Here is a 24,281-nt window from a genome sequence, read left to right as displayed (position 1 = left end):
GTCGGATATGGCGTGACAAGCCCCGGGGCCTGTGACGCCATGTTCTGTTGATTCTTAAGATTGACTCTCTTCCGGTGATAGCTGTCAAAATTTTCGTAAAGTCTAAAATGATTTAGTGATTTTCGTTCTGAACTTTTAGAAATAGTTTTCATTTCGTTGTAACTAGTAGAATGCCTGCAGCGGGAGAAGCGGAGTCTGCAGGAGCTGCTGCTGCTGGAGCAGCGCCCGTTGATGGTCGTCAAACTCAACAGAATACGCTATTACTAAACTTGTTAATTCTCTATTTTCGCTTGGTGGTTCTCTTATTAGCTGTTTGGTTGTTGGGATATTTCGGATTCAGCGCTAGTTGGGTGATGATAGGATTGTTCGTTTATATTTTCAACGAGAGGTATAAACGTAAGCGTCAGTTACAGATTGAGATCGCGCATGAACTCGCTCGTGATGAGAAAAAATCGATTCTCGCTCGGGTCGAGGATTTACCATCCTGGGTATGTCATTGCCGTCATTATTATCTTCATCATCATCATCATCATCATCATTATTGGGTAAAAGTGCAGATCCGCACCTCTCGTGATTGACGCAATCTGCTGAAGACAGAATCCAGGCTAAAATCTTTCTAGTGAAGATATCGTAGAATTAACCAATGGCAATGTACTGAATTGCTGAATTTTGAATCTGAAACAATGATATCTAATGTAATTGATTGAACCGTTTACGCGGAGAGGTGCGGATCAGCACTTATACCTAATTATTGTATTCATGAAAATAAGATTAATTTGTTAGAAACAGATTTTTGGGTAAAACATTGACATTAAGGTAAACATGGTCCAATAAACATACTACTAGTTTATAAATTCGTACCCCTAACACAACCATAACCTTCAGATAGGTGCAATTTTTAGATCGCAGATTTTTGACAAGTCCTTATATATAGCCACGGCGAATATATTTCAATTTCGTCAAAAACATGATATTCAACGGAAAAAAATGCAATTCAGTAAATTATTGCTTCGGCTTTCGCTGCTGTTGTCGCTCACTTCCAACGCCACTGTATTAAAACTGAAAAGTATTAAAGAAATGCTATTTGGATATGCAAAGGTATTAAATATAATTCAATATGATATGTCTACCTAGGGACCTATATAAAATTGTGAGTTAAAAAAGAATTCTATGCCTCTACCCTAAACACTAAATCAAAGAGCTCTGATAACTGATGAGTTCGAAAGTTTGCCTTGTATGAGACCGGTGTTCAATGCGGTGCGACCAATTTAGTTCTGGTGACCTGACCAGTCAGGTGTGGCAACTGGCTGTAGAATGTCTCTAGGCTGTTCACTAACAATACCATATATCATCCAATGAATACAACAGTTGTAAATTGGCCTAGCACCGGGAATTTTCAAGGCCAGTCTTTGTTATTCCAGTCTAAACGACATACATTTTTTTCTTCCAAGAAAATATCCAAATAAAACCATTCCTTACAAATGATTTAACAAAATATGAATGAACTGAGTTGCCAATTACCAAAATCCAGACTTAATCATTCATTGGTCCATATAATGTAATGCCAATATAAGATAATATTTTCTCTATAAAATAAACAGCATTTGGGTCTTTCCTCTTGGTCTGTGTCTGTGGTATTCAGTCTGTTCTCAAGATGAATAAATGGAATTGTTACTTTTTTTATAGGTTTATTTTCCTGATATTGAACGAGCAGAATGGGTTAACAAGGTAAATAATCTAACTAAGTGGGACCATTCTTCCACTTCCTAGGCCTAACTGTGCCACTAAGCTTTGACAGGCATGGATCCATAGGAGTTCTCCTAAAACACGTATACATTGCTTTTACCCTTCTGTGCTCGTAGCATCTGAATAACCAGCAGAGCACCCCCCTTTCGAAAAAAATCCTGGATCTGCCTCCGTCTGGGTATAGTTCCAGTTTCATGAACTAGCTCAACTCAAATTGTGGTTTCCAGTAGTTGCTGTGGGTTGTGCTATTAATGAGGACAACCATTCAACTTTTCCTTGGAACTGAATCAGTCTTGTAAAGTGTAGTATCAAAGGATTGAATGTTGATTATGTTATGTTATTTTGTTGTAGATGATTTCTAAGATGTGGCCGTATATCGGAGAAATGACCACCGAGATATTGATTAAAACTGTCGAACCTAAGATTGTAGAAAGTATGCCCGGATATCTGAAATCATTCAAGTTTTCCAAAATCGATCTGGGTGACATCGTAAGTAAATGCATTAAAAATTTCATCAAATTTGTAGACTTTCATCAGTTCTGTTCGAGATATGATGTGCTGGATCCAGACTATTTTTGTGGTAATTACAGAACTCGATTTTCAATTCAATCCACAGTTAATCAGTAAATCCGAAGACCCTCTTAATACAACAAATATGACTTAGACATTGAAAATATCAGTGGCAGGCCTCTCCCATGTATCATTGTATTGAGTCTCTGGTACTCTCCTTGTCAAGGACAGAGATTCTTTCAAGAACTATTTCTGCTCTCATGGGGGTAAAAAATACTGTCTAGTGATTCCTAAAGAGGACTAATATGTTATAGTCAAAGTGTTGAATCAATAGCTTAATAGAGGAAACTTTTCAGACTTCATCTTTAGTAGTGCGGGATTCTCTAATCTCTACCCTGGATCCGGTTCTGAAAATTCACATTCTGGTGCCATCTGTCAACAACTGATCCCGTACACCAAACCCGCGTAAACTCATATATTTAAGGATATATACAAATAATACATTAGTGAAATAAACAGATGATAGCGTTTAAGCCGTTTTTAAAGCGAGGTATAAATTTTGCCTGGTTCAATAGTACAGTTTAGTTCCTGTCGTTCGGCTGCAAGGCCTATTATTTTAATCAATAACGGGTAAAAATCCAGAATACATAGAACTAGGAAAAATGTTAAGGTAGCTGGTGCTCTTATCTGAATGTGTTAACAATGATTTTATCTAGAACACGACCGATAACTGAGTAATTGAAACGTTGTCCGTATATGATAATGATAGTTTTATATCAGTAAACAAGTGCTTGATTTTTGTTCAGTCCCATGAGTAATTACTGAAACTCATCATTAATTCTTTATAAAAGCAATGTCAAAGCGTAGCCAGGACCCTAGACCCCTCAGCCAGGATCCTGCACCCTTCAGCGGGTACCCTGCACCCCTTAACCCGGATCCTATACCCCTCAGCCTGGATCCTACACCCCTCAGCCTGGATCCTGCACCCCTCAGCTGGTACCCCGGCATCCATTGTACTTATCAGACTCGATAGTAATTTCACCCGTGTTTATAAATCCTCTCCTCATTAGGAAGCAATATGTGTTGTATTGTGAAACACAGCTGGTGCTCGGCTTATATTTCAATCATTATAAACCCTACAGTTTACATCAATATTCAATTGTTAAAAGTAAAATAAACGAATTGTAATTAAGCACGGTTGAATTGAATACAGTCTACATGATCCAGTTCGATCGAATGTAAGATACGAATATTCCAGGGCCCAATTCCACAGTTCTTGGTGAAGTTAAGCAGCCCCTACTTTTCCAATGTTTTATCGCTAGATCGAACAGGGTGGCCTTGAGAAAATCAGGGAATTTTATAAAAACCTGAAAATCAGGGAAATTTGTTTTAAAATCAAACAGTTTCCGTCTATGTCTTTCATATTTGACTGTGTTAATTGATTGGATTCTTAGCTGATTAAGTCAGGGAAAACAACGTTCATTGTCAGGGAAAAGTCAGGGGAAAAGTGATAAGTCCAATCAATAGAAATGGCCACCCTGATCAATTTTAGATTTCCAGTATGAAATAATTGTTTGTGATGATATATTTGCAGCCACCTCGTATTGGAGGAGTGAAATGTTTTATTGACAACGTGAAACGTGATGAAATAATTCTCGATGTTGATTTAATGTAAGTTTACGCTCGGACTCGGTTTTCTACTTACGTATGTCAGCTCTAGAGACCGACGAGGAAACTGTTGAAGAAAACTGACTCGTTCTCTCAATTGGCAGCAGCCAGAGGAATAAAAGATGATATCGATTATTTCAGATACATGAGTGATGCAGATATAAAGGTATCTATTCGAGGTTTACAGGCAGGAATTAAGGACATTCAGGTAAATATCGTCTTAGAGCGTAGAGTACACTCTGACATGGAGAATAGATAATAAGTCGAGGCCTATATACAAAATTTTTGAAAAATATAAAAAATTTTATTTATCAAAAATTGAAATCAAAAGACACAACGTTTCGTATTCTGTTTAGGGACATATCTTTTATAGACCCATGATATTCTTATGCTTCGAGCAGAATCCTTCCACCCATCTTCAGAGTTTATTTGAGTTTATTTTGACGATGGGCTCTAGAGACATTCCTAAACGTTGTGTCTCTTAAAAAATTTTGTATACCTATAGTGGGTTTTATCATCGTAGATGTAAATACGTTACGGGTCATGGATTAATCTCACGTGACCAGATGTTACTAGTCGTACGATGCTCGTTCTTTCTATGATTGATCGGAATTATTTCTAATTTCAGATTCGTGGTAAATTACGAGTGGAATTTAAACCATTGATTCCGGTATCTCCTCTGATCGGTGGACTTCGTGTTTTCTTTTTAACAAATCCCGTGAGTACATCAGCCATTTCAGTCCGCATGCGACCGGGTGTCCCGATAGTTCCCAGGCGGAGGGAAGTTTAGTGTTTTAGCACAAGAACGTCAATGTCGGATCGGACTGACTTTATTATCGGGCAATGCTACAGATTATCTTGTGCCCTTCAAAACTACCGAGATAAAGCATTTTCAACTCATTGATCCACTAATCATTGAAGCCCAAATCCCTCATCATGCATCAGATATGTCACAACCCCAAACCCTCTCATTCCTACATCGAGGGAATAAGAAATATCGCTCTTCTCAACATCTATTACTGTTAATCAATACTTCGGACCCAACCCTGAACATGATAGTGCTCAGAAATCAGTTGTTGAATTGTAAATAGCCTAATTAGTAATGATTTATGTATATATTTCAGTATGTTAATTTCAATCTGACGAATCTAGCCGATGCGTTAGACGTTCCCGGACTCAGCGATATTCTCAGAGGTGTCATCTGTGAACAGATCGCTAATTTCCTCGTTCTTCCAAACTCGATACCGGTTTCTCTTTGTGATAACATCGATTTAAGCAGACTGCAGCACCCTCAACCGCAGGTACGACGTGCATCTGTCCGTACATCTCTATAACTCCTGTCTCAATTCGACCTGATGCCAATCATTATTTCGCGTACCAGGCTTCTTACAGTTCCACGGAAATCCAGATTTATTTTTCCCTCCCAGGAAATTCAGGGAATACTGACTCTTCTTTGAAGTCGAGGGAATTTGAAAAGTAGCTCAGTCATTCTTCTGAAGCTCTGTTTTTCAGGGAGCAGTCTCTTCTGATTTGTTGATTGTGTCATTTGTCACAGATCTGTTTGTCATACAGGGAGGGAGCTCACTGTTGAAATCCTGTCACTGTTTAAATCCTGTTTTAACTTCAGTGTCTTTAACCGATATTTTCAGGGAGTTTTACGTATAAATGTTGATAAAGCGAAGGACTTGATAAAAGCTGATATCGCGTTGGTCGGTAAAGGAAAATCTGATCCTTACGTAGTTTTACACGGTACGAGTTCTAACTAAACGCCTTGTCTCCGTACGAGTCACGGGTTGAATTTATTACTATTTACCTACGTTTTTATCTCTATTTATCTATGTTTCATTCGACAGTTGGAGCCCAAACTTTCAAGACTAAAACGGTCAACAATTCTCTAGATCCAGTTTGGGAGGAATATTTTGAGGTATGGTTTGTATATTTTTTGTGTGGATAAGCGAAATTTATGAATTCAACTTTCATGAACTGTAGTTTCAGCGTTTGTTGTTTTAGGCCATCGTCGACCAGCGAAGCGGACAAATGTTGGAATTGGAAGTTTTCGACGAAGATCCCGGAAATAAGGATGATTTCTTGGGCAGGTAAACATCTGAATATCGTCATCACGATCAGTACAGCCTGTTATTAGTTATTCAATGTTTATGTGTAAACGTATGTTTCAGGGGTACTGTTGATATTGAAGCTGTTGCTGATAAAGGTAAAATGAGCACTGTAAGTATAGAATTATTATTTATAATGAAAATACCTGGAGCCGTAAAACTTTGAAACGTCTCAATTAGCTTAAGGTTTACGAATTTTAATCGCTAGAAAAGTGACGATTAGCATGTCTGTTTTTGGATGTGATAAAGTATCCATTATCCGATTTGGTCACATTCCATCGCAATAACGATGTCAGTGCCGAGTCCTGCTGCTTACAGTGTGAATTTCCGAGCCTATCTCAGTGAATGCTACATTCTACTCTGTAAATTCTGACGTGTCTAACATGCTGTATTATTTTATGTGTCTAGTGGCTGTATCTGGAAGAAGTGAAATCAGGCAGCGTTCGTCTTCAGTTAACGTGGTTACACTTGAGTCCCGATGTTTCGCAACTTGATGATGTATGTATTTCATGTAGTTTTTCTGTCTTATTCATATTTGTAATGATCAGTGGTCTTATACTCTTTAAGTGTTAATGGGTACTGGGGTCGAGTGCGAGAAGGCTCTATACCCGACTGAGACTGGATAGACACGGGAGTCAACTAGCTGGGATCTTAAATTCCAGTAAATGATTTGTATCGTACAAGTAACTGTATATACTTTGGTGTAAGACCACTGAGGGATTTGAATGTTAGGATTAGGATTTTAAACTGAATATGATATTTAAAGTGTTTAGTAGATGTTAAATTCATGTTCTGACGGTTAAAATTAACTTGCAGCATATCACAAAATATAATCAGTTCCTCAACAAACTCGAACAGATCAACAAGAAAAAATCACCTGCAAGCAGCAATTCAGTTTCAATGGCTCTTCGTTCAGTATGTAACACACAAACAAACACACCACGAGAGCTGGTGATTTTATATACAGCAACCAGCTCTATTGGCTGCATGGAACACTACAATGGTTACTAGATGGGGGGTGTCAGAATTCATTTTATCAACAGGTCTGCCTAATGATTTTCTATTTAAAACGAAATGTTAGTTGAAGTAACGAGAGACGGATGTTGCCTTCGGTATCGATGAAAGTCATCGGGTTTAAGAGAAATCCATATTTGAAATATGAATTCAGATCAAACCCACACTTTAGCTGGTCTCTATCTAATACTCAATGATGTAGTTAAGTGGATTTCAATGTTGGCAGACCTGCTATCTACCTGTATATATGTATATATACATATCATATATTAGAGGTTTACGTTATTCATATTTTGCTTTTCAGTATTTTGAGGAATCGATGCCCTTTTTAGCCCATTTGGAAATTTAGTCCCAACAGGCTGTTGTGTTTACTTTTCGCCTGTCATCCGCCCATCCTTCGGTCCGTAGATGGAGTCCAGTTATTTTGGGAAGTTTTGAAGATGCTTCTCTGGATTTCTCTTCATATTTGCTTTATACATGTATCTACCCAAGATACACCTTCAACCCAAAAATTGGCCTGATCAGAATCAAAATGGCCGACTGGCAGCCATTGTTGTTCGCCAAAATTAGCAATTTTTATACATTTTTGAAGTTTTCGAGGGAAATTTTGAAAATGCTTTGATCAACTATCTTGATGTTTCATATGCATATGTATCTCCCAGGGGCCATCACCGTAAGAAAAATTGGGTCAATCGGATACATGTAACAAGATCCAAGCCCCAAAAAGGTCATTTTTTGCCTGAATTTTGAAAACTGTGCGTTCTGAATAGTTTGTCTGGGGCGTTGAATATTGAAACTGTCAGTTGTCAAGCATGGTGCACCAGGTGGGCATGGTGTCCCCGGACCCCTAGTTTATTGGTTTTATTTTTTTCGATTCCATATTAGATTTCAGTTAAGGGAGCACAGAAGGTAAAAGGGATCGATGCAATTATTGGGCTCTAGCACATAACATAGTTCTATAACAATATTGCGTGAATTCAAGCTAAAGTGCTCTCTCTCTAGACCGCACTGTGCTGCATTACTGCATAGTTACCTTACTACTAATAACTATAGTTGTATCATTCATCATTTCATCCTGCATTTAGATAAGGAGCCCGCGCTGCAACAGCTAGGCCACTAGATGGCGTGCCTTACAGTAGGACACAGTAGTCAATCTAAATTTAGATAATTTTAATCAACTTTCATCTAGATTTGGAACCTCCCATGTGAAGTATTAAACAAATCAAACTCTCAAGGTTCTTAATGGTTCAGATACGGTACTGTCATTTCTTGAATTTGAGAAAATCATGAATTGTAGAATCCTCAATTGCCACAGTGGACTACAGTGGTAATTAATTGTAAGATTGATGGATGAATTGTAAGTGACATTAATGTCCATCTTGACCGTGTTTTTAAAGATATTTCTTTTTGATATTTCTATGAAAATATTGTTATTTTTCATATTTATTGAAACGTACGCTCGCGTGCATGTTGTATTCAATAACTCTCTGCTGTTATTTGTGGTAAGTTTGAAGCGGTGTTTACTCCAAACCCCCGGATTCCCTCGTTCATTATTAATTACAATGTTCATCGTTTTTTTTTTATCTTGAATATTTTGTCGCCTAACTCAAAATCAAAGTTATATAATTTTTGCCGTAAAGCGCAGAATCATCCGTGGCTGTTCAATTCATTGTTGAAAATTTTGTTGCTTTTTTCGTATTAATGATTCAAAAGTTATTTGATTCCAGTTCGGGGTACCTACACGGTTCCAGGTCAGGGCACCTACCCGGTACCAGATTCGGGTACCTACCCGGTATATCCAGAGGTGTAATATGAAATCATATGAAGAATTTTTAAAACACTTAAGATTTTAGTAATCTGCAATATTGTAACGATCAATTCAGCTTCACATTTGTGAGTTCAACTTTTCCCTGGAGTCAAAATCAGTTCATTTTCAATACGTAGTTCGTTATATTCTAGTTTCAACTACTCACAAATGAAGAACTGTATTCAAATAATTGGATGTTCAAATCAAATCAGATCAATTTATGGTGGATCATACAGTAAACCTCACCTAATTCAGGCACACCATGAAAATTGGTGGAGGTAAGAATATTCCAAGTTAAGGATTGGAAAAAAAGACAGAATCAGAAAAGAATTTAGTTTCGTCTGAGTTAGGTGAGGGTTACTGTATTTGGACGTTTCAAATATTCATTCATTTCATTTAGTTTTCAGCTTAACTAAATCAGCTATCGATATACTGAGTTTTAATTCAGCTCCATAAATCACAAGAACACGTGTTCACAATCTGCTTTACCCTCAACCACCTCTCCGTAATCTATATTCATGAATAGCGGTATTAATTTTATGAGTTTTGATATTTCAAATTGAAGTAAGTAACAAATCGAAGTGAAATAGAGTGAATATTGGTCATTAGACGAGAAGATACACAATATCCGTGTATGATGATGACGAGAGAAATCCCACAATAACGAAGCCAAGATTGAAAAATTCTATATCAGAATGATTGTATTTGAGTACGCCTGATGATGGCTAACAGTTGTTACCCGAAACGTCGCTCCTCAAATATAATCATTCCGATATAAAATTTTTCAATCTTGGCTTCGTTATTGTGGGATTTCTCTCGTAATATTGGTGATATTTCATGTACGTAATTCACATAGTTTAACTATTCATTGTATGAATTCTAATTGATTTCACTGTCTGCGTCTGAAACTATCTGAATTGATGAAATGAATTAAAAGCGTATTTTTCTGATTGTTTTTTAGACGTTGTTTAATATTCGTCAGACCGGTGTCGAAACTCAACATCATCAACTTTCCGCCGCTATTCTCATGGTGAAATTAGACAACGCTAAATCTTTACCGGTGAGTATGTAGTGAAATTTAATTAATCAACGGCTCGCTCTAATTAACACACTGATTTATCGTAGAAATGATTTGCTTCTAGTTGACACCGGTTTCTTTAGATTATGATTATTAGATATTCTTTGATTCGTCGTTATAAATCGTACTGATTTTCACTTTCATAATCGCATCAAAGCACTGAATAAGAAAAATAAACACTAGAATGATTAATTTTTTGGTTTATGTCTAAATTCCCTGAGTTTGATTTCGATATTTCGCGATGATGAATAAAACTTAAGAATGATAACGGTGACAGAGATGGACGGTGGGTCGGTCGAGCAAGTCATCATCAATATTTGAATTGATTGAATTTTTTGCAGAGATTGTCTTTTCGAGCTTGCATACCCAATCGTATGGTAATTGTCTGACTGCACATGAATCAATAATAATAAATACACTATTGAGATCAATAAACGAATAAATACTGTCGACTGCATGTATTTTAACTTATCATTCAGAGTTGCCAACCATCCCAGCTTGCCAGGGACAGCGCCGTATTATCAATCTAGCTTCCATAGATACATATATATATATATATTATATATTCAAGATCTGGAAACAGTTCTCTATTCTCTGCATCGTCCATAATAATTTTCTCTTCTAGTTTTCTTTGAATGTTTTTAAACAGCTTTATTATAAATCATGAAATGGAATTGTCTGGAAAAGACTGATTTCCTCTCATTATCCGGTCCGGATCCAGAGGGATTGTTCTCTCGTAGTATAGAGTTGGCAACTCTTGTTTATCGGCATGTTGGAATCAGGGTTTGATATTTATAATGAATTTGGTGCCACACTCACTTCTCATTCTCTCACACAATGCAATCTGAAATGCCGGATCCAGTTCCACAGCTCTGATTTGAGTTATGGCCTAGAATATTGGAAATGAAATACTCTTAGGCTTTTTTTCTAATCACTTGGAGTATGACGGATAGAAATGGGAGGGGGAAGAGAAAAAAATTGAAATTTAAAAAAGATTTATAATAGGCATTTTAAAATCTAAGGGAAATGGGAGGGCGAAGAGAGAAAAATTGAAATTGAAAAAAAAATTTATAATAGGCATTTTAAAAGGGAACAGAATAAGAAAATAATAATCATTTTATTATTATTTTTAGTATTTTCTGCATAAAACCCTCTGACGGACTGCAGAAAAAAGAATAAAAATAGGAGTGAAAATTGTAGTAATTTGATTCTTATGATGGGGAAAAATGGGAAAAAAAAACTTTTTTTGCAAACCACGAGATTTTAGATGAACACAACTTTACAAGTTGCTAAATTGAAAATCAAAACGGACATAACAAAAAAAATTTGCTATTGAAAAATTGAGATGAAAACTCGAAGGAAGACTAAAAAATAAGCGATCAAAGAAAGGCCCTAACTTTATATAGTCGAACTGAGCTGATGTAACTGGATCGTGCTATTTTCTCTAACAGTTTTTTTATGGTAATATTTTAATTAGAATCGAGGAGTTATTTCACGTAAATATCTAATTGTACGTATTACGAGTAATTCCTTACAAAATGTTCCCGTTTTCTATTTCGTTGTTTCGTTCAAACTTTTTATAACCGTTATTTTTGTTTTCGAGATTTTAATTTAATCGTTCAATCGAAAAAAATACCGACACCAGTTTGCGAACGATGTTTTTTTTCGTTTTAGTTTTTTTTTTTTTAAATTTGGTTTATTTCTTCAGTACAATTCGAGAATAAAGGTAACTAGAACATGCAGCCCAACGTATCATTCATAGAATGTCTGAAAATATATCTTCTCTTCAAATACATATTATGAATGCATTTCTACTGTCATTACCTACATGTAAAGATGCTAAAATACTGGGCCCAGTTGTACAGTGATGTAAGTCCGATATTAGTCTTAGATCTTAAGATTGTTTATAGAACTAAGACTAGATCTAAGCCATGAGTGCGCAACTGACCCCAGGGTCCAGTGGCACAGTCTTAGTTCGAAGATTCTCTCTGCATTGTTCGTCTTTTTGCCAATGTTTTCAAAAATTCACCCATAAACCTCCACTACTTTGCATAATGAAATACGAACTCAGTCAATATGAATAACGAATGTTCTAAGAAGCTTCAACTTGCAACGTTTTACTCAGAATGTTCAAAGCTTTTCATGAGATTTAAAGCTATTTCGATTGCGCCCCCTCTTCCTCTCTCTCTTCTTCTCTCTCTTCCTCTCTATTTCTTGTATTCTAATCTGAATTAATCAATGATAACAATAATCATATATATTACTGCTATAGCCGATATCATATTCAGTTCCAATACAAGACGTTCGAGGCCACATAATTCAGGTAAATTATATATGAGGTGAAAGCTGCCACAGTCAAACGAATCCTGAATGCTGCTGCTTATACTATTTAACTATTGTGTCGTCCATTTAGAGATTTATCATTCTTCTCTCAGCCGAGTGCGATGACGTAGATCGCAGCAGTCTTTCTATTTCATCGCATTGTACAATATAGATATTTCATAGTGTAGATTTGATCGTTGCCCCAGTCAAACATTATTACAGTCAAGCATGGACTTATAGGTCCATGAGTCAAGTGAGTGATTTATGGCTCTATAGTAAAGAAAGTTCTTCAGTAGTCATTCATGAAGTACAATACCTGCAGATCCATGAAGTTACTTCTTCGAATCATTTCTAGAGATTTTCATACTTGATTCTAGCTGAGCTCTGAGTCAAGTCAAGTTTAAACCGAGTTATTTTGTAGTTAAATAATGTTTGGCTGCTGCGATGAAAATTTTGTTCCTTAAAACGCTTATAATGTTTAAATGTATCAAGTTTTTGGGCATGGTTTCATAGAAATACTATCTATATTTCTGTTTTTTCTACCTTACCGTTTTTATTTCAGTCCTATGTACCACGCCTGCCTGGTTGGGCCGGATTTGTTTTTTCATCCGTAGATAAAAAGCTTTCGTAAATTTAGTTTCGAATCCGCTTTCTTAAGGTTACTTTTTCTCCGTGTCTATTTTATATTTTATTTTCGTTCTTTAATCCTACCGAAAAAATAGAAGCGTCTTCTTGCGGAAAAACCTACGAAACCGCGACGTAGCGTCATCAATCTGTCGACAGCGGCGAAAACTACTCAACGTCATTCACAGGTGACCGGAATGTTTCAAACCCACCGGTCTTCGATGTTTATACAAGCACATACACGTCCCTCCTATTTCTCTGTCTCAGCCGCGCTTTCAGATCTACTATTGTATAGTTTGCCTCAGAAATAGCTGAATTTAAGTAGAAAAAGTTCCGTGGATTTTCAGGTTTTCGGTTCTAAAGTTCTCAGTTAGAGTTTGACTTAGTTTGAGTTAAATAACCATTGATAAAACACTAGATCCGTGTTGTGACGATAATATGACGATAATAACAACAAATAAGGCTAAGCAAAAATGATACTTTGTTTCTCCGCAGCGGCCGGGTCATTTTTGTAAAATATGATTAAATTCATAAACAGTTCATTTCCATAGCGGCCGGGTCTGTTATGGTGAAATTGATCACGATTTAAAAAAAAGTAATGTATAGGGTAGATAGGCGGCTGGCCGGGTCAACGTTCAAGCTCAGCAGAGCGGAGAAACAAGGTATCAATTTTTTTTGGCCTAATACTTAGTCTGAAAATGTTTCCTTGAGCTAGAAGTTTATTTGGTATTTCGACTTTATTCTAATAGTCATTTCAGGAATACTGAATAAACTATTTGGTTAACCCCTCTCAGTGCGTCTACACCGCAGTGCGGTGTATAAATCAGTGATGGATTTTGCTAGCACACTGCACTGCGGTGTATTGATGTAATTAGTAATTTGTAATTATCTCTATTGAAAAATGGCAGAAAGTGTCAAACATAGTGAAATACTAGTAACTAATGATACACCGCACTGCGGTGTAGACGCACTATAGTGGTATTCCCATTGTTCAACACACTAGGGTGGAATTTTTTAGAATTTTCAAATTTTCTCCAGCACTATAGGGTATTAATTAGTCAGCACTGAAAGGGTTAAGGAAACATTTTCGGACTTTATATTATTTTTCGTTATTATCGCGCGATTCTTTACGTATCTGTAGTTTAAGCATTGGAAACGTACGAATTTTAACTCAGTTTTCAAACTGAACTGATAATTATAGATCGTGTTATATATATATTATCTGTTGGCTGAGTAGCTTCTCTTCAGAATATAGCGATGATTGTTTGAACTATCGTATCTATCTATGATATACAAACTGATCGTAGATTGAGGTTTTTGATTTCTTGGTGAAAGTGTTTTTTCATTGTGAACAAAAACTAATGAAGATTCGTTTTCAACGACAGCAATCTTAGATCTACGTATATTTTGATGGCTCTAACCGAGACACCTTTTAAAATGGTCCATTGGATTCACTATGAAACAAGGCTCAGAAATCTAGTATTAGGTTAATGTTACAGGCCCATAGCCACAGGCCCTCGTCAGCGTGGTGACCTGTCATTTGCTGTCGATCACCAGTCACATGTTGACCAGGCAGATATAGTGACTGATTGTCAAATGATCCATTCATTAATCAGTCGTAAATACAAGAGGTTCGTATTTGAGCCCATTACCAGCTGTTTTCAAGGACGATTCTTATTTCAAAAAAGGGCTAATCATTTAGTAAAAACTACAGCATCTGCAGCAAACTCAGAACAATGTTTCACAAACCAATATTGAAGGACTGCATTGCTTCCTCTAAGACGGACCTGTGGCTATCGATAAACCTAGTCCTAGTCGCTTCATCAGATATATATGTTTTCCGCTGAAAGACTAAATAAGAAAAATTAGAAAATTTCATCCATTCGTTTAAAGCTTTCAATGTGTGTCTTGACTTAATTTTTTCAGAATTGGGGATATTTTGTAAAAACTTGTTGTATTTCAGAATATCTCACATCTATTATATACAATGAATGTTTTTATGATATGTCAGAATGTATTATGTATATTCAAAAAATTAAGAATGAATTGAGGCCTGGTTTTATGAATAAATTCATTGTTGAGCTTATTAGAAATATGGAGTTAGCCAGATAGCTGAATAAAACACATGAAGCCTGCTATGTTTAAGCTCTATATGAAAAATCGAAAATGAAACCAGACCCAGAGTCCAGTTTCACAAAAAAATTCAGTTTGGGATTCTTTTGCTTATCGAAAGTAGCCAATAATGAAAAAACATTGTTTGACCTGTTTTGTGAAATGAGGCCTCTTTTCACCCAATCGGGATATTTTTATATCATGAAACTTTTTGAAATGATCTCAAATACTGCATGAAAAAACACACACAGTGTACGGCAATCATCTATAAAACTGTATACGTATCATCGACGCTTTTATAGACTCAATTCATATTTACACATTGCATGTTTGTTTGTTCTCTTTTCAACATTTGAAAATGATGTTTATCTATCTAGATATACATGAAATATTTATGATATTTGTGACAATTGATAATGTATGAGTCCAATAATTGGTACCGCTATCCCAGGATATAAAGAATAACATTATCTTGTATATACAGGACCTAGTTCCACAGTTTCGTGTTAGAGTTACCTCTGAAATAAGATTAGTTCATTTTCGATGAATCTTGAGTTAAATCTTAACACAGAACTGCACAACTAGGTGCAGGGATAGTTCTACTGATCATGGAATCCATACATAATCATTGTCACAAATCCTTATGTTCTCAACAATGCCGTACAACATTAGTCTCATGTGTGAAATCAAGATTTGTCTTTTAATCTTAATTTTATGTATCATTATTCAGTTTGATTAGTTTATTTTGAATGAATCTCATTCTTTGCAGTAAAATGATTTAATTCATTACGTGATATATTGCCCTAGAATTAATCAAATTTCTCTCTTTTGTTTGCGATTCTTAAGTCTGTATGAATCATTTCTTCTTATCGAAACTGAAATATTATTTGTATTTCTTGACGGATTCGTGGAACTGATATTTTTCTGTTTGTTGATTATTTTTTGCCGTTAGATTTCTCGTAAGACCGGTGAACCGAGTCCGTACGCCGTGTTATCCGTTACCGGAAATAAAGAAGCCGAAAGCGCCGTGAAATTGAATACACCGGATCCGACATGGGACGAACATTTCAAATTCCTCGTCAATGATCCCAATATTCAAAACCTCGACGTAGAGGTCGGTATTCAGAATTACCATCATTCATCAATGAATCGTGATTCGACTATTTTTGCTTATTTCTGTTTGTTTTGTTTTAGATAAAGGATAAGAAAAGCGGCGAATCATTGGGGAAGATGTACGTTCCTCTGAAACTACTGCTAACTGAACCCAATATGACACAAGAACAGCCGTTCGTACTCAGAGATTCGGGAGCTAATAGCACAGTCACTATGAGATTGTGTATGAGGGTATGTATCTATCCCTCTCCCTCTTCTGTTCCCTCTCTCCATCTCCCTGACTCCCTTTCCTGCTCCCTCTCCCACTCCATCTGCCCCCCCTTGTCTCCCTCCCCTCTCCTGCTCCTTGTCACGACCTCCCTCCTTCCCCATCTCACTGCCTACCTCGCCCTCTATGTGTCAAAATTCCCACTCTTCACTGCAGACTCTTAGTAGTCGTTTCTGAAGTTTGAAACCACAAATACGGTATATACACAGTCCTCATTACAGGGGCAGATTTAGGGGTGGTCTCAGGCGTCTGGTTGTTGACACTCATGATTTCGGAAATTTCATATTTTCCAATGTATTTCTTATGAAATATCTAATACGGAGAGTGGCGCCCCGCTCTGACGTGGCTGCTTCATCTGAAAAATGCTATTTCTTTCCTTCCGGACCTCGACCTTCAAGATCTCCTATAGATCCGCCCCTGTTTTACTACACTCGCTAATAAACATTCTGATATATGTAGATATTGACGGCTGAAAAACCATATGAAGAAAACAGTGAAGAAACGAACGAAGACTTAATCAAAACATCTTCCCCGACATCGACTCCTTCCAGCAGCCCGACGACTAAAGACGCTCCGCCGCCGCAAACTGACGAGATAAACGGAAATATCGAAGAAGAGGTCGTCAAATCGACTGAAGCCGGTAAAACTGAGAATGAACCAACGGAGCTTCGACAACGCAGTATCAACCGTAAATCTAGTTTCAACAGGTAAAACTCAACAACATCTCGATAAAGATTCATCATCAAGATTGAATTGTTTATATTCATCAATAATCTGAGGCTGGTTTCACAAAGCTAGTTGTTGGTTTCCATAGACAAGTGACTGAATAGATTTATTAGATAGTCTCGGAGATAGAACATGTTTTTATTTTCAGAATCAAGTGAAAGAATATATACCGTGACTTATAAGTTTTAATATGGTCTGGGTACTCTTTGTACAATGTCTTGCAAATAAACTACCGAATAGAAGAAAAAACCTACTATATCAACAGACGTTTCAACAGAATTCTCTGAGCAGTTTTGAAAATGGCTCACAGAATTGAGTCTAAACGTCACTACTCTCTTAGTTTTGGAAATAGCTCATAGAATTGAGTCAAAACATCACCACTCTTAGTTTTACCTCCTAATTGTGGATTTTTCCTCGATTGAACTGGTAAACTTGTACATGAAATAGAGTCTGAAATTCTGCTCCACTCATTTCACGACTTGTAATCAGATTTTTGATGATGGCACGATTAAGATTACAGGCTGTTTTTGTTGATAGATCAGAGAGTCAAATAAGCACTATAGCGCGTATCTGTAGGTTAGAATCGAAAATATTTCTAAGCCTGTGAAGAGGGGATGTGAGGAAGGGGGCTGTAAGGAGGAAGGGGTTGGTACTGCATGAGGTGGGAGTAAATCTCTCTGGTTTGCACCATTCTCAAATGCTTTGCATGTTTTTGGTTTACCTTTGTCAGCGATATGATGTTGGCATTGAGCCAATTCATGTAAAATCGCGGTACGTTTTTTTATGTGAGCATTTGTTTCATTGGTTCTCGGCTTAAAAGACGTATAATCGATGCGATTGAAGACATGGCGAACCTCCGTCGATGACATGGTCAACTGAGTTAAAATTCTACGAAAAACTGTTTTTGGCGGGAAAATTCTTAGCTCTCGCGTATAAAATTGCAATGACCTCGATTGGGGGGGCGTTGTCTCTACGAACAAATGGGATTGTTTTTTGGATATACGGGGAATTCCGGCGCTACTAAAATTATGGGAAAGCCATAGAATGGTGTACGTTTCATTGGACTAGGTGCCGTATACGTGCCGATTTCAAATGCTCATTGCTGGTGAGGATGTAATTATTTCACTCATCTGCCATAGGTATTGTTTCATTTTAATACCCGGTGATTGTTTTGATTGACATTGAGGTGTAAGCGAATATTCACTTACACGAGGCCTCCACATGCACGCGGAGTGCTACACCACACACACACACACACACACACACACACACACAAGCTCGTACAGTACACTACGGTGATGCTGTAACGCGTGAACGTTTGATATGAAAATAGGCTGAATAATCATAGCAGAAGATGAGCGCTGTGTTTTCTGTTCGATAGAATTTGTAATAAATTGTAATTTCTTGTGACCTGAAAATACTAAGCAGCAAACTAAAAGGTCTGTCGAGGTCTGAATATTGTAGTGGTAAATTCCAGGACTTAAAACGATCTAATAGCCGATTTCTTCTGTACCACCCATATTTTAGCTTCCGTGGCCAACATTGGAAGAGGTTTCCAAGACCCAATATTCAGCCACCCTCTGATATGTGATGAATTTTAGGCCATCCCAAAATAATGGTCTGTTTGCCGTAACCCGACCAACCTGACTTCAGAGGTACCGAGTGAAAACTTTTTTCTAGGATTCATTGAAATAAATTTTATTTTTGATAAAAACAGCCGACCGACTATGAGCTACGTATGTTTGAATTCTAGTGTGCATGGTGTGAAAACATGCCTTGACATGTGGCCTAGTTTAAGTTTCCAGGAAACTGGCAGTGTTCCAATAAGCTGCCATTCATTCTAATAGTGACTAAAGTGACTGAATAGCTGGTAACGTGAAAGCGCGCACATATTCAATGTACCGTTTCATTTTTAAGACAGAGATGACGCTCTGGACGAAGTTATAATTTTAGAATAATTCTTGAAATCTACGCTATTAGACAAATTTCCTGTGCACAACGTAGATGATTTTTTGCGATATTGTTTCCATGTAAAAAAGCCCAAAGGTGAAAAATTTGTTTTTTTTTTGCCCAAAAATTTTGCAAAAAAAAAATTCTACCTACCTACCAACTCATCCTGAAAAGTTGAGTCGGTGTTGCAGCAAACAGACAATTATTTTGGGATGGCCTTATTTGAATATTTTTTCATATTATATTAAACATATTTTTTTGAAAATATAAAATAGTTTCCCTGCCGTGCCTACCTGTACCCTACAAACTTTTAGACGTGGACCGCAAACAAATGTATATCTTTGGTCTTATTTGACTACAAAATAATTCTTTAGGAAAGATAAAATACAATATAAACTGTGGATCTTTGAAGTCACGAATTAAAAAGATTTTTCAAGCAATGCCCTTACTCCAAACAACCTCTAGCTTTCAAGGTAAACCACACTTTGCCCATGGGCAATTTATTTTGTTACAAGTTTAAGTAACTCGGTTGCGGCATCTTCACTGAAGAGAACTCTGTTTATTCTTTAGGTGGTTCTCTAAACAGTAAGATTCCAAATCGCGAATGGACCACTGTCTTTCCGTTCTTCTTCGCAGAAACTTAAACTCTTATTTTACACGTGATGACCGCGCGTGGTTAGAGACTTCATCGTGATTTCAATATCTGATTTCGATAAAATCAATCAATCAATCTTTGTAACTGATAAATAAATGAATTGTTTCGATGCTTGATGCTTAAAGATTTGTACGTATTGTATGATATTTAATATCTGTAAAAAGACGAAAAGTTTTACGAGGATTCTCGCGAAGACGGAAGGGGTAAGAGCAATGTTAGGTTTCGTGGGTTCCTTTCCCTTCAACTTAATTCGTAGCACATTTTTCTTCCAGTTAAAACCAATTATAATCAATGAAACACTTACGGAATTGATTTCACGAAATGATTGTCCAATTTAACGATCAATATTCAGTGAGATGATTGTGCTGAAAAATCTCTAGAATTACTGAACAATCGTACAGTCGATCTCGTTTAAGTTGTCAAGCTGGGACAGTCACTATGCCGATGACTTATCCAAATAATGACTTACACTCAGTGAATTGAATTAGGCCTACACGAAAAAGTTGTGATGACTTGAATAATGTGACAACTTGCAAGAGAAATCCCACAATTATTCAGCCAAAGATGTAAAGTACTTGAGTAAAAGGGATATATATTTGTATAACTTGAAGGCATCATCAGTACACCGTTGTAGTCTACCCCTGATGATGATGATGATGGCTGAAACTTGTGTAGTGATGGCGTAGATGGACCATCTTTTACTCAAGAACTTGACATCTTTGGCCGAATTATTGTGCGATTTCTCATGTATTCATCTTACATAGATATCGTGTATCTTCTCAACTTACAATGTGACGACTTATCTGATGATGACTTAACCGGGTTTGATTGTATAGGTGGTTTTGGTGTTTGTGAAAATGAATAATTTTTGTTCTGTTTTCGAAGGTAACTCTATGAAATGTTGCTGAATTTTTCCCAGACTATTTCCTATGTAATGATTGGTAGGAATAACTAAAACTGGCGCCTCTTGTGACAGAGTGAAAAATCAGAAAATATTCCGTGAAGTTGAACATCTTTGATGATCGTTGAATTTAGAGAATATCTTCATTGAGAACAAGTTCTTCAGAACATTTCACTTTTGTTGAAACGACAGAAAATGTGTAAATGTTTGTTAACTGATGTGTATGTGTTATTTTCAGCACAAGCGAACAGACGGCAGGCTCAAATGGTCTCGGGCGTATACAGCTAACACTTAGATACAGCCAACAGAGAAATCGTTTAGTGGTTGTTATACATAAATGCATGTACGTATCAACACATTCTCCTCACTCATTCTTATTGATGATTGATCAGTTTAGTCCCTAGTTTTGGGTTTATCAACTCTATTTATTAATACATGTTTCTATTTCTAGTAATTTGGTTCCTTGCGATGACGATCGACTCGCCGACCCGTACGTCCGAATTTATCTGCTTCCTGAGAAAAATACGATCGGAAAAAAGAAAACTCAAACTAAAAAGAACACGTTGAACCCGGTGTTTGATGAAACGTAAGCCATTTTAAAATTTATGAATTTTTAACTTCAGTTTTAAGATGTAAGAAATTAGAAAATTACCTCAAAGAATTGAATTTAAAGGTTTCTTACCCCCCCCCCCTATAGTAAACTCTGATTGGTTCACAAGTCAACCCTTTGTAGATATACATGCGTGTTAAGCTTGTAATGTTCATATTCCATATACGAAAATGTAAGGTAGTGAACTGTGGTCAAAGTTAAATTTCAAAATTTTTAATGTTCTAAATATCTCAATTCTTCCATTGTGTGTTTGATGCTCCAGGTCTTTATTCGCAACACATTACAACAATTTCTACCTGTTTTAGATTGTGATGATTATTTGATTATTTATCGATAGATTTGAGTTTCCCGTTAATGAAACTGATTTGAAATCGTGTCAACTGGATATAGCCGTGAAGAACTCGGTCAGTGTATTCTCAATGGCGCGACATGAAATGGGACAGATTCTGATTAATCTCGGCACTACTGATTTAACTAAAGCTCTTACTGAATGGTTAGTATTATTACCCTCACAGGGTGGCGCCACTTACCTAGATAGACATCACCGAAAAGTCAGGGAATTTAATTTCTTAGAAAAAAAGGGAATTTTGTAAAAAAAAATATGAAATTTGATGGGATCGCTAGATTGCGCGTCCCGGTATGTCGTATGAATGTAACTGTATTACTTAATTGGATTCTTTGCTGTTCGAGCCAGGGAAAACTACTTTCTAGTCAGGGATAGAGCAAGTCAAATAAAAGCTGTATGGACAAGCTGCAAATTTGACATTTTCACTGTGGCCACCTGTTGCTGATTTTCAGTATATCCTATTGGTGTATGACTAATTCAAGATATTTATTTATAGGTTTGATCTCGAACCCGAACAAGATCACAATTCAACGTCATTGGAATCGTCTGTTTAGACATATCAACTAAGAGTCGACTGTACATCATTGGGACTCACAGCTACGACTCTCGCGACTATACACTGCTGGACTCATGTGACGCTGTACTGTACGCTGAGACTCACAGGACTACATCTGCGACTCACATTAGAAACACATATCACTATATTCATCATATTTAACGATTAAGCTCAAACTTTAAACAGAGTTGAATTCTCTCAGTATTGATGCAGATTATACCTCTACTGCTTGTATTATGAAAGTTGAGAATTCTCGAAATAGAAAACAAATGTTTTTATCGTAGTTCAGGTGTTAACCTTTTCCCTGCTCCTCAAAGTTTCAATAAATTGTTATTGCGTTAGGTTTGTGTGAACTTTTATACCTCAATTTGATAATACATGTAATCAAAAAATTCTAGAGTTTGTAAGAATATGCTTTATTTCTCGACTCAAAAAGTAAAAAAGTAACTATCTGATGTTTGTAATTTGGTTTATATTGTGTAAATATTTATTGCTTTTACATTTGAATATGTTAAAACATGAATTTAGTTTAATCTAAAAAACGTGAGGTTATTAAAAAATGTACTTTAACAAGGTGATTATTAGTAGTACGTATACATTTAATTATATTTTATTTTGGAAATGGGGATATAGTTTTAAATATTTATTTTATTTATTTATACAACAAAAGCGAAGTTCTTCTAACTTGATATTCTATGTATGTATCAGTTTCATGTTTATATGTTCCACAGTTGTTGATTGGAATTTCACTCGATAGAAGTGACTTCAGCTCTCTGTTTCTGTCTGTAACTGTGAACTGAGTATTGAGAATGGTGGTTTAGTTTATCATCGTAAAAAGATGAATAGATAATTTTATGGGAAACGTTTGAAACTGGAGATTATTGAAGGAATCAGTCACAATGAAGAAAGGTCTTTGTTCCAGTTACCTTCTTCGAATGTTTTACGGTTGAGAGTTTCGGTTTTTGTGGTCGGTTTCCCTTCAAAAATGTGATTTAATCATTTCATAGAACTAGACTAACTGAATACTCTTATGGTATGATTCAGACAACAACGTCTAGTATCAACACAACTTAACCTACAATTCATCAACTCTTTTTACTCGGTCAATGCTATTTGCATCGGTTTGAAGATATGATTATCATTGATTGCGTAATTACTGTATTATTTCCCGCTATTTTTTAAATCTTGTTTATTCGTTTTGATGAGAAAAAACATAGTACACACAGCACAGCGCCTCAATGATATATCAACTGCTGCTGTATTTTGATAAATACTAGTGATAAAAAGCAACGGGAAATAGTTAAGAATTTTTTCATTGAAATTAGAAATTAGGTAGCGTTGAAATGTTCATAGATTTCTTTACGAAAACCAGAGTGAAATTATTCAGATTTTAGAAATAAGCAGAAATTATATCTTAATCCCAGATGAATTTAATTTGTTTTTGAAATAGAATTCATAACTTTGAAGAATTTTAAGTGACGCCATTTTTACGTTGCATAATAAAGTTATTAAGGATATTATAAATATTTTTGGTTTGTTTGAATTTTTTTCCTTGGACCCAGTTCCACAGTTGTGAGTCAGAGTTAACTCTTGAGTTAAAGTTATTTCATTTTCAATGTTTTAACCCAGAGTCAAATCTTAACTCAGAACTGTGGAACTGGACCCTGATGTTTTCCCCCCTTAAGGAAAATATGTGAAGTTAGAAGTTTTGAAATCCAAACACGAACTCCACGACTGATTCTATTGCTTTGTTTCTCATGAAATAAAAGTACTGTACATGTATTCTGTGTAATGTAGCGAAATACAAACCCCATGATTTATTCTAGAGCCTTGTTTCTATGTTAGGATAAACGGATATCGGACTCTAGCTTACCATCAAAAGTTAGATGTTTCGGCAGTTTCAATTTGCCGTGTCAGATTTGACCGTCAGGTGCTGCCGCTATGTATAACATTGGCGGTAAAAATGTGAACTAACTAGACATCGCGTTATTCCTACTGGGGCACGCGAGAAATAAGTTAGTTCACCTTTTCACCGCCGTCTATATGTATAGAGGCAGCACTTGACGGCAAAAGTGCACTCAGATCTGTAGATCTGTCGTTGCGAACTGGTCTTATATGCTCAAATGAGCATTGTTTCGTTCGCGCTGCAATTTTGTTTTTC

The 24,281-nt window shown here is 36.4% G+C and overlaps 1 protein-coding gene across 7 annotated transcripts; it reads left to right on the top strand.

Annotated features, from left to right (window-relative positions):
- Positions 1-64: 64 nt before the first annotated feature.
- Positions 65-23,631, top strand: LOC141907869 (extended synaptotagmin-2-like). 7 transcript variants are annotated; one of them, XM_074797620.1, is made up of 24 exons: positions 65-488; positions 1,687-1,728; positions 2,098-2,235; positions 3,851-3,927; positions 4,066-4,132; positions 4,553-4,642; positions 5,049-5,225; positions 5,574-5,673; positions 5,778-5,848; positions 5,935-6,020; positions 6,102-6,150; positions 6,447-6,536; positions 9,842-9,919; positions 10,279-10,314; positions 11,646-11,663; positions 12,982-13,071; positions 15,948-16,109; positions 16,190-16,339; positions 16,836-17,083; positions 19,623-19,637; positions 20,847-20,951; positions 21,060-21,194; positions 21,556-21,711; positions 22,061-23,631. In XM_074797620.1, exons 1-24 carry the CDS (start codon positions 171-173, stop codon positions 22,116-22,118), a joined length of 2,556 nt encoding a protein of 851 aa, XP_074653721.1. In that variant the 5' UTR covers positions 65-170; the 3' UTR covers positions 22,119-23,631. The 7 variants fall into 7 exon arrangements, 6 of the variants coding, with proteins under 6 accessions (XP_074653721.1, XP_074653718.1, XP_074653720.1 ...); XM_074797617.1 differs by having other exon boundaries at positions 9,821-9,919; XM_074797619.1 differs by lacking the exon at positions 11,646-11,663 and having other exon boundaries at positions 9,821-9,919.
- The last annotated feature ends 650 nt before the right edge of the window (positions 23,632-24,281 follow it).

The sequence above is a fragment of the Tubulanus polymorphus genome, chromosome 6 (assembly GCF_964204645.1).
Source record: "Tubulanus polymorphus chromosome 6, tnTubPoly1.2, whole genome shotgun sequence".
Lineage (NCBI taxonomy): Eukaryota > Metazoa > Nemertea > Palaeonemertea > Tubulaniformes > Tubulanidae > Tubulanus > Tubulanus polymorphus.
The sequence above is the reverse complement of the archived record's forward strand: the minus strand, read 5'-3'. Positions and strand labels throughout refer to the sequence as shown.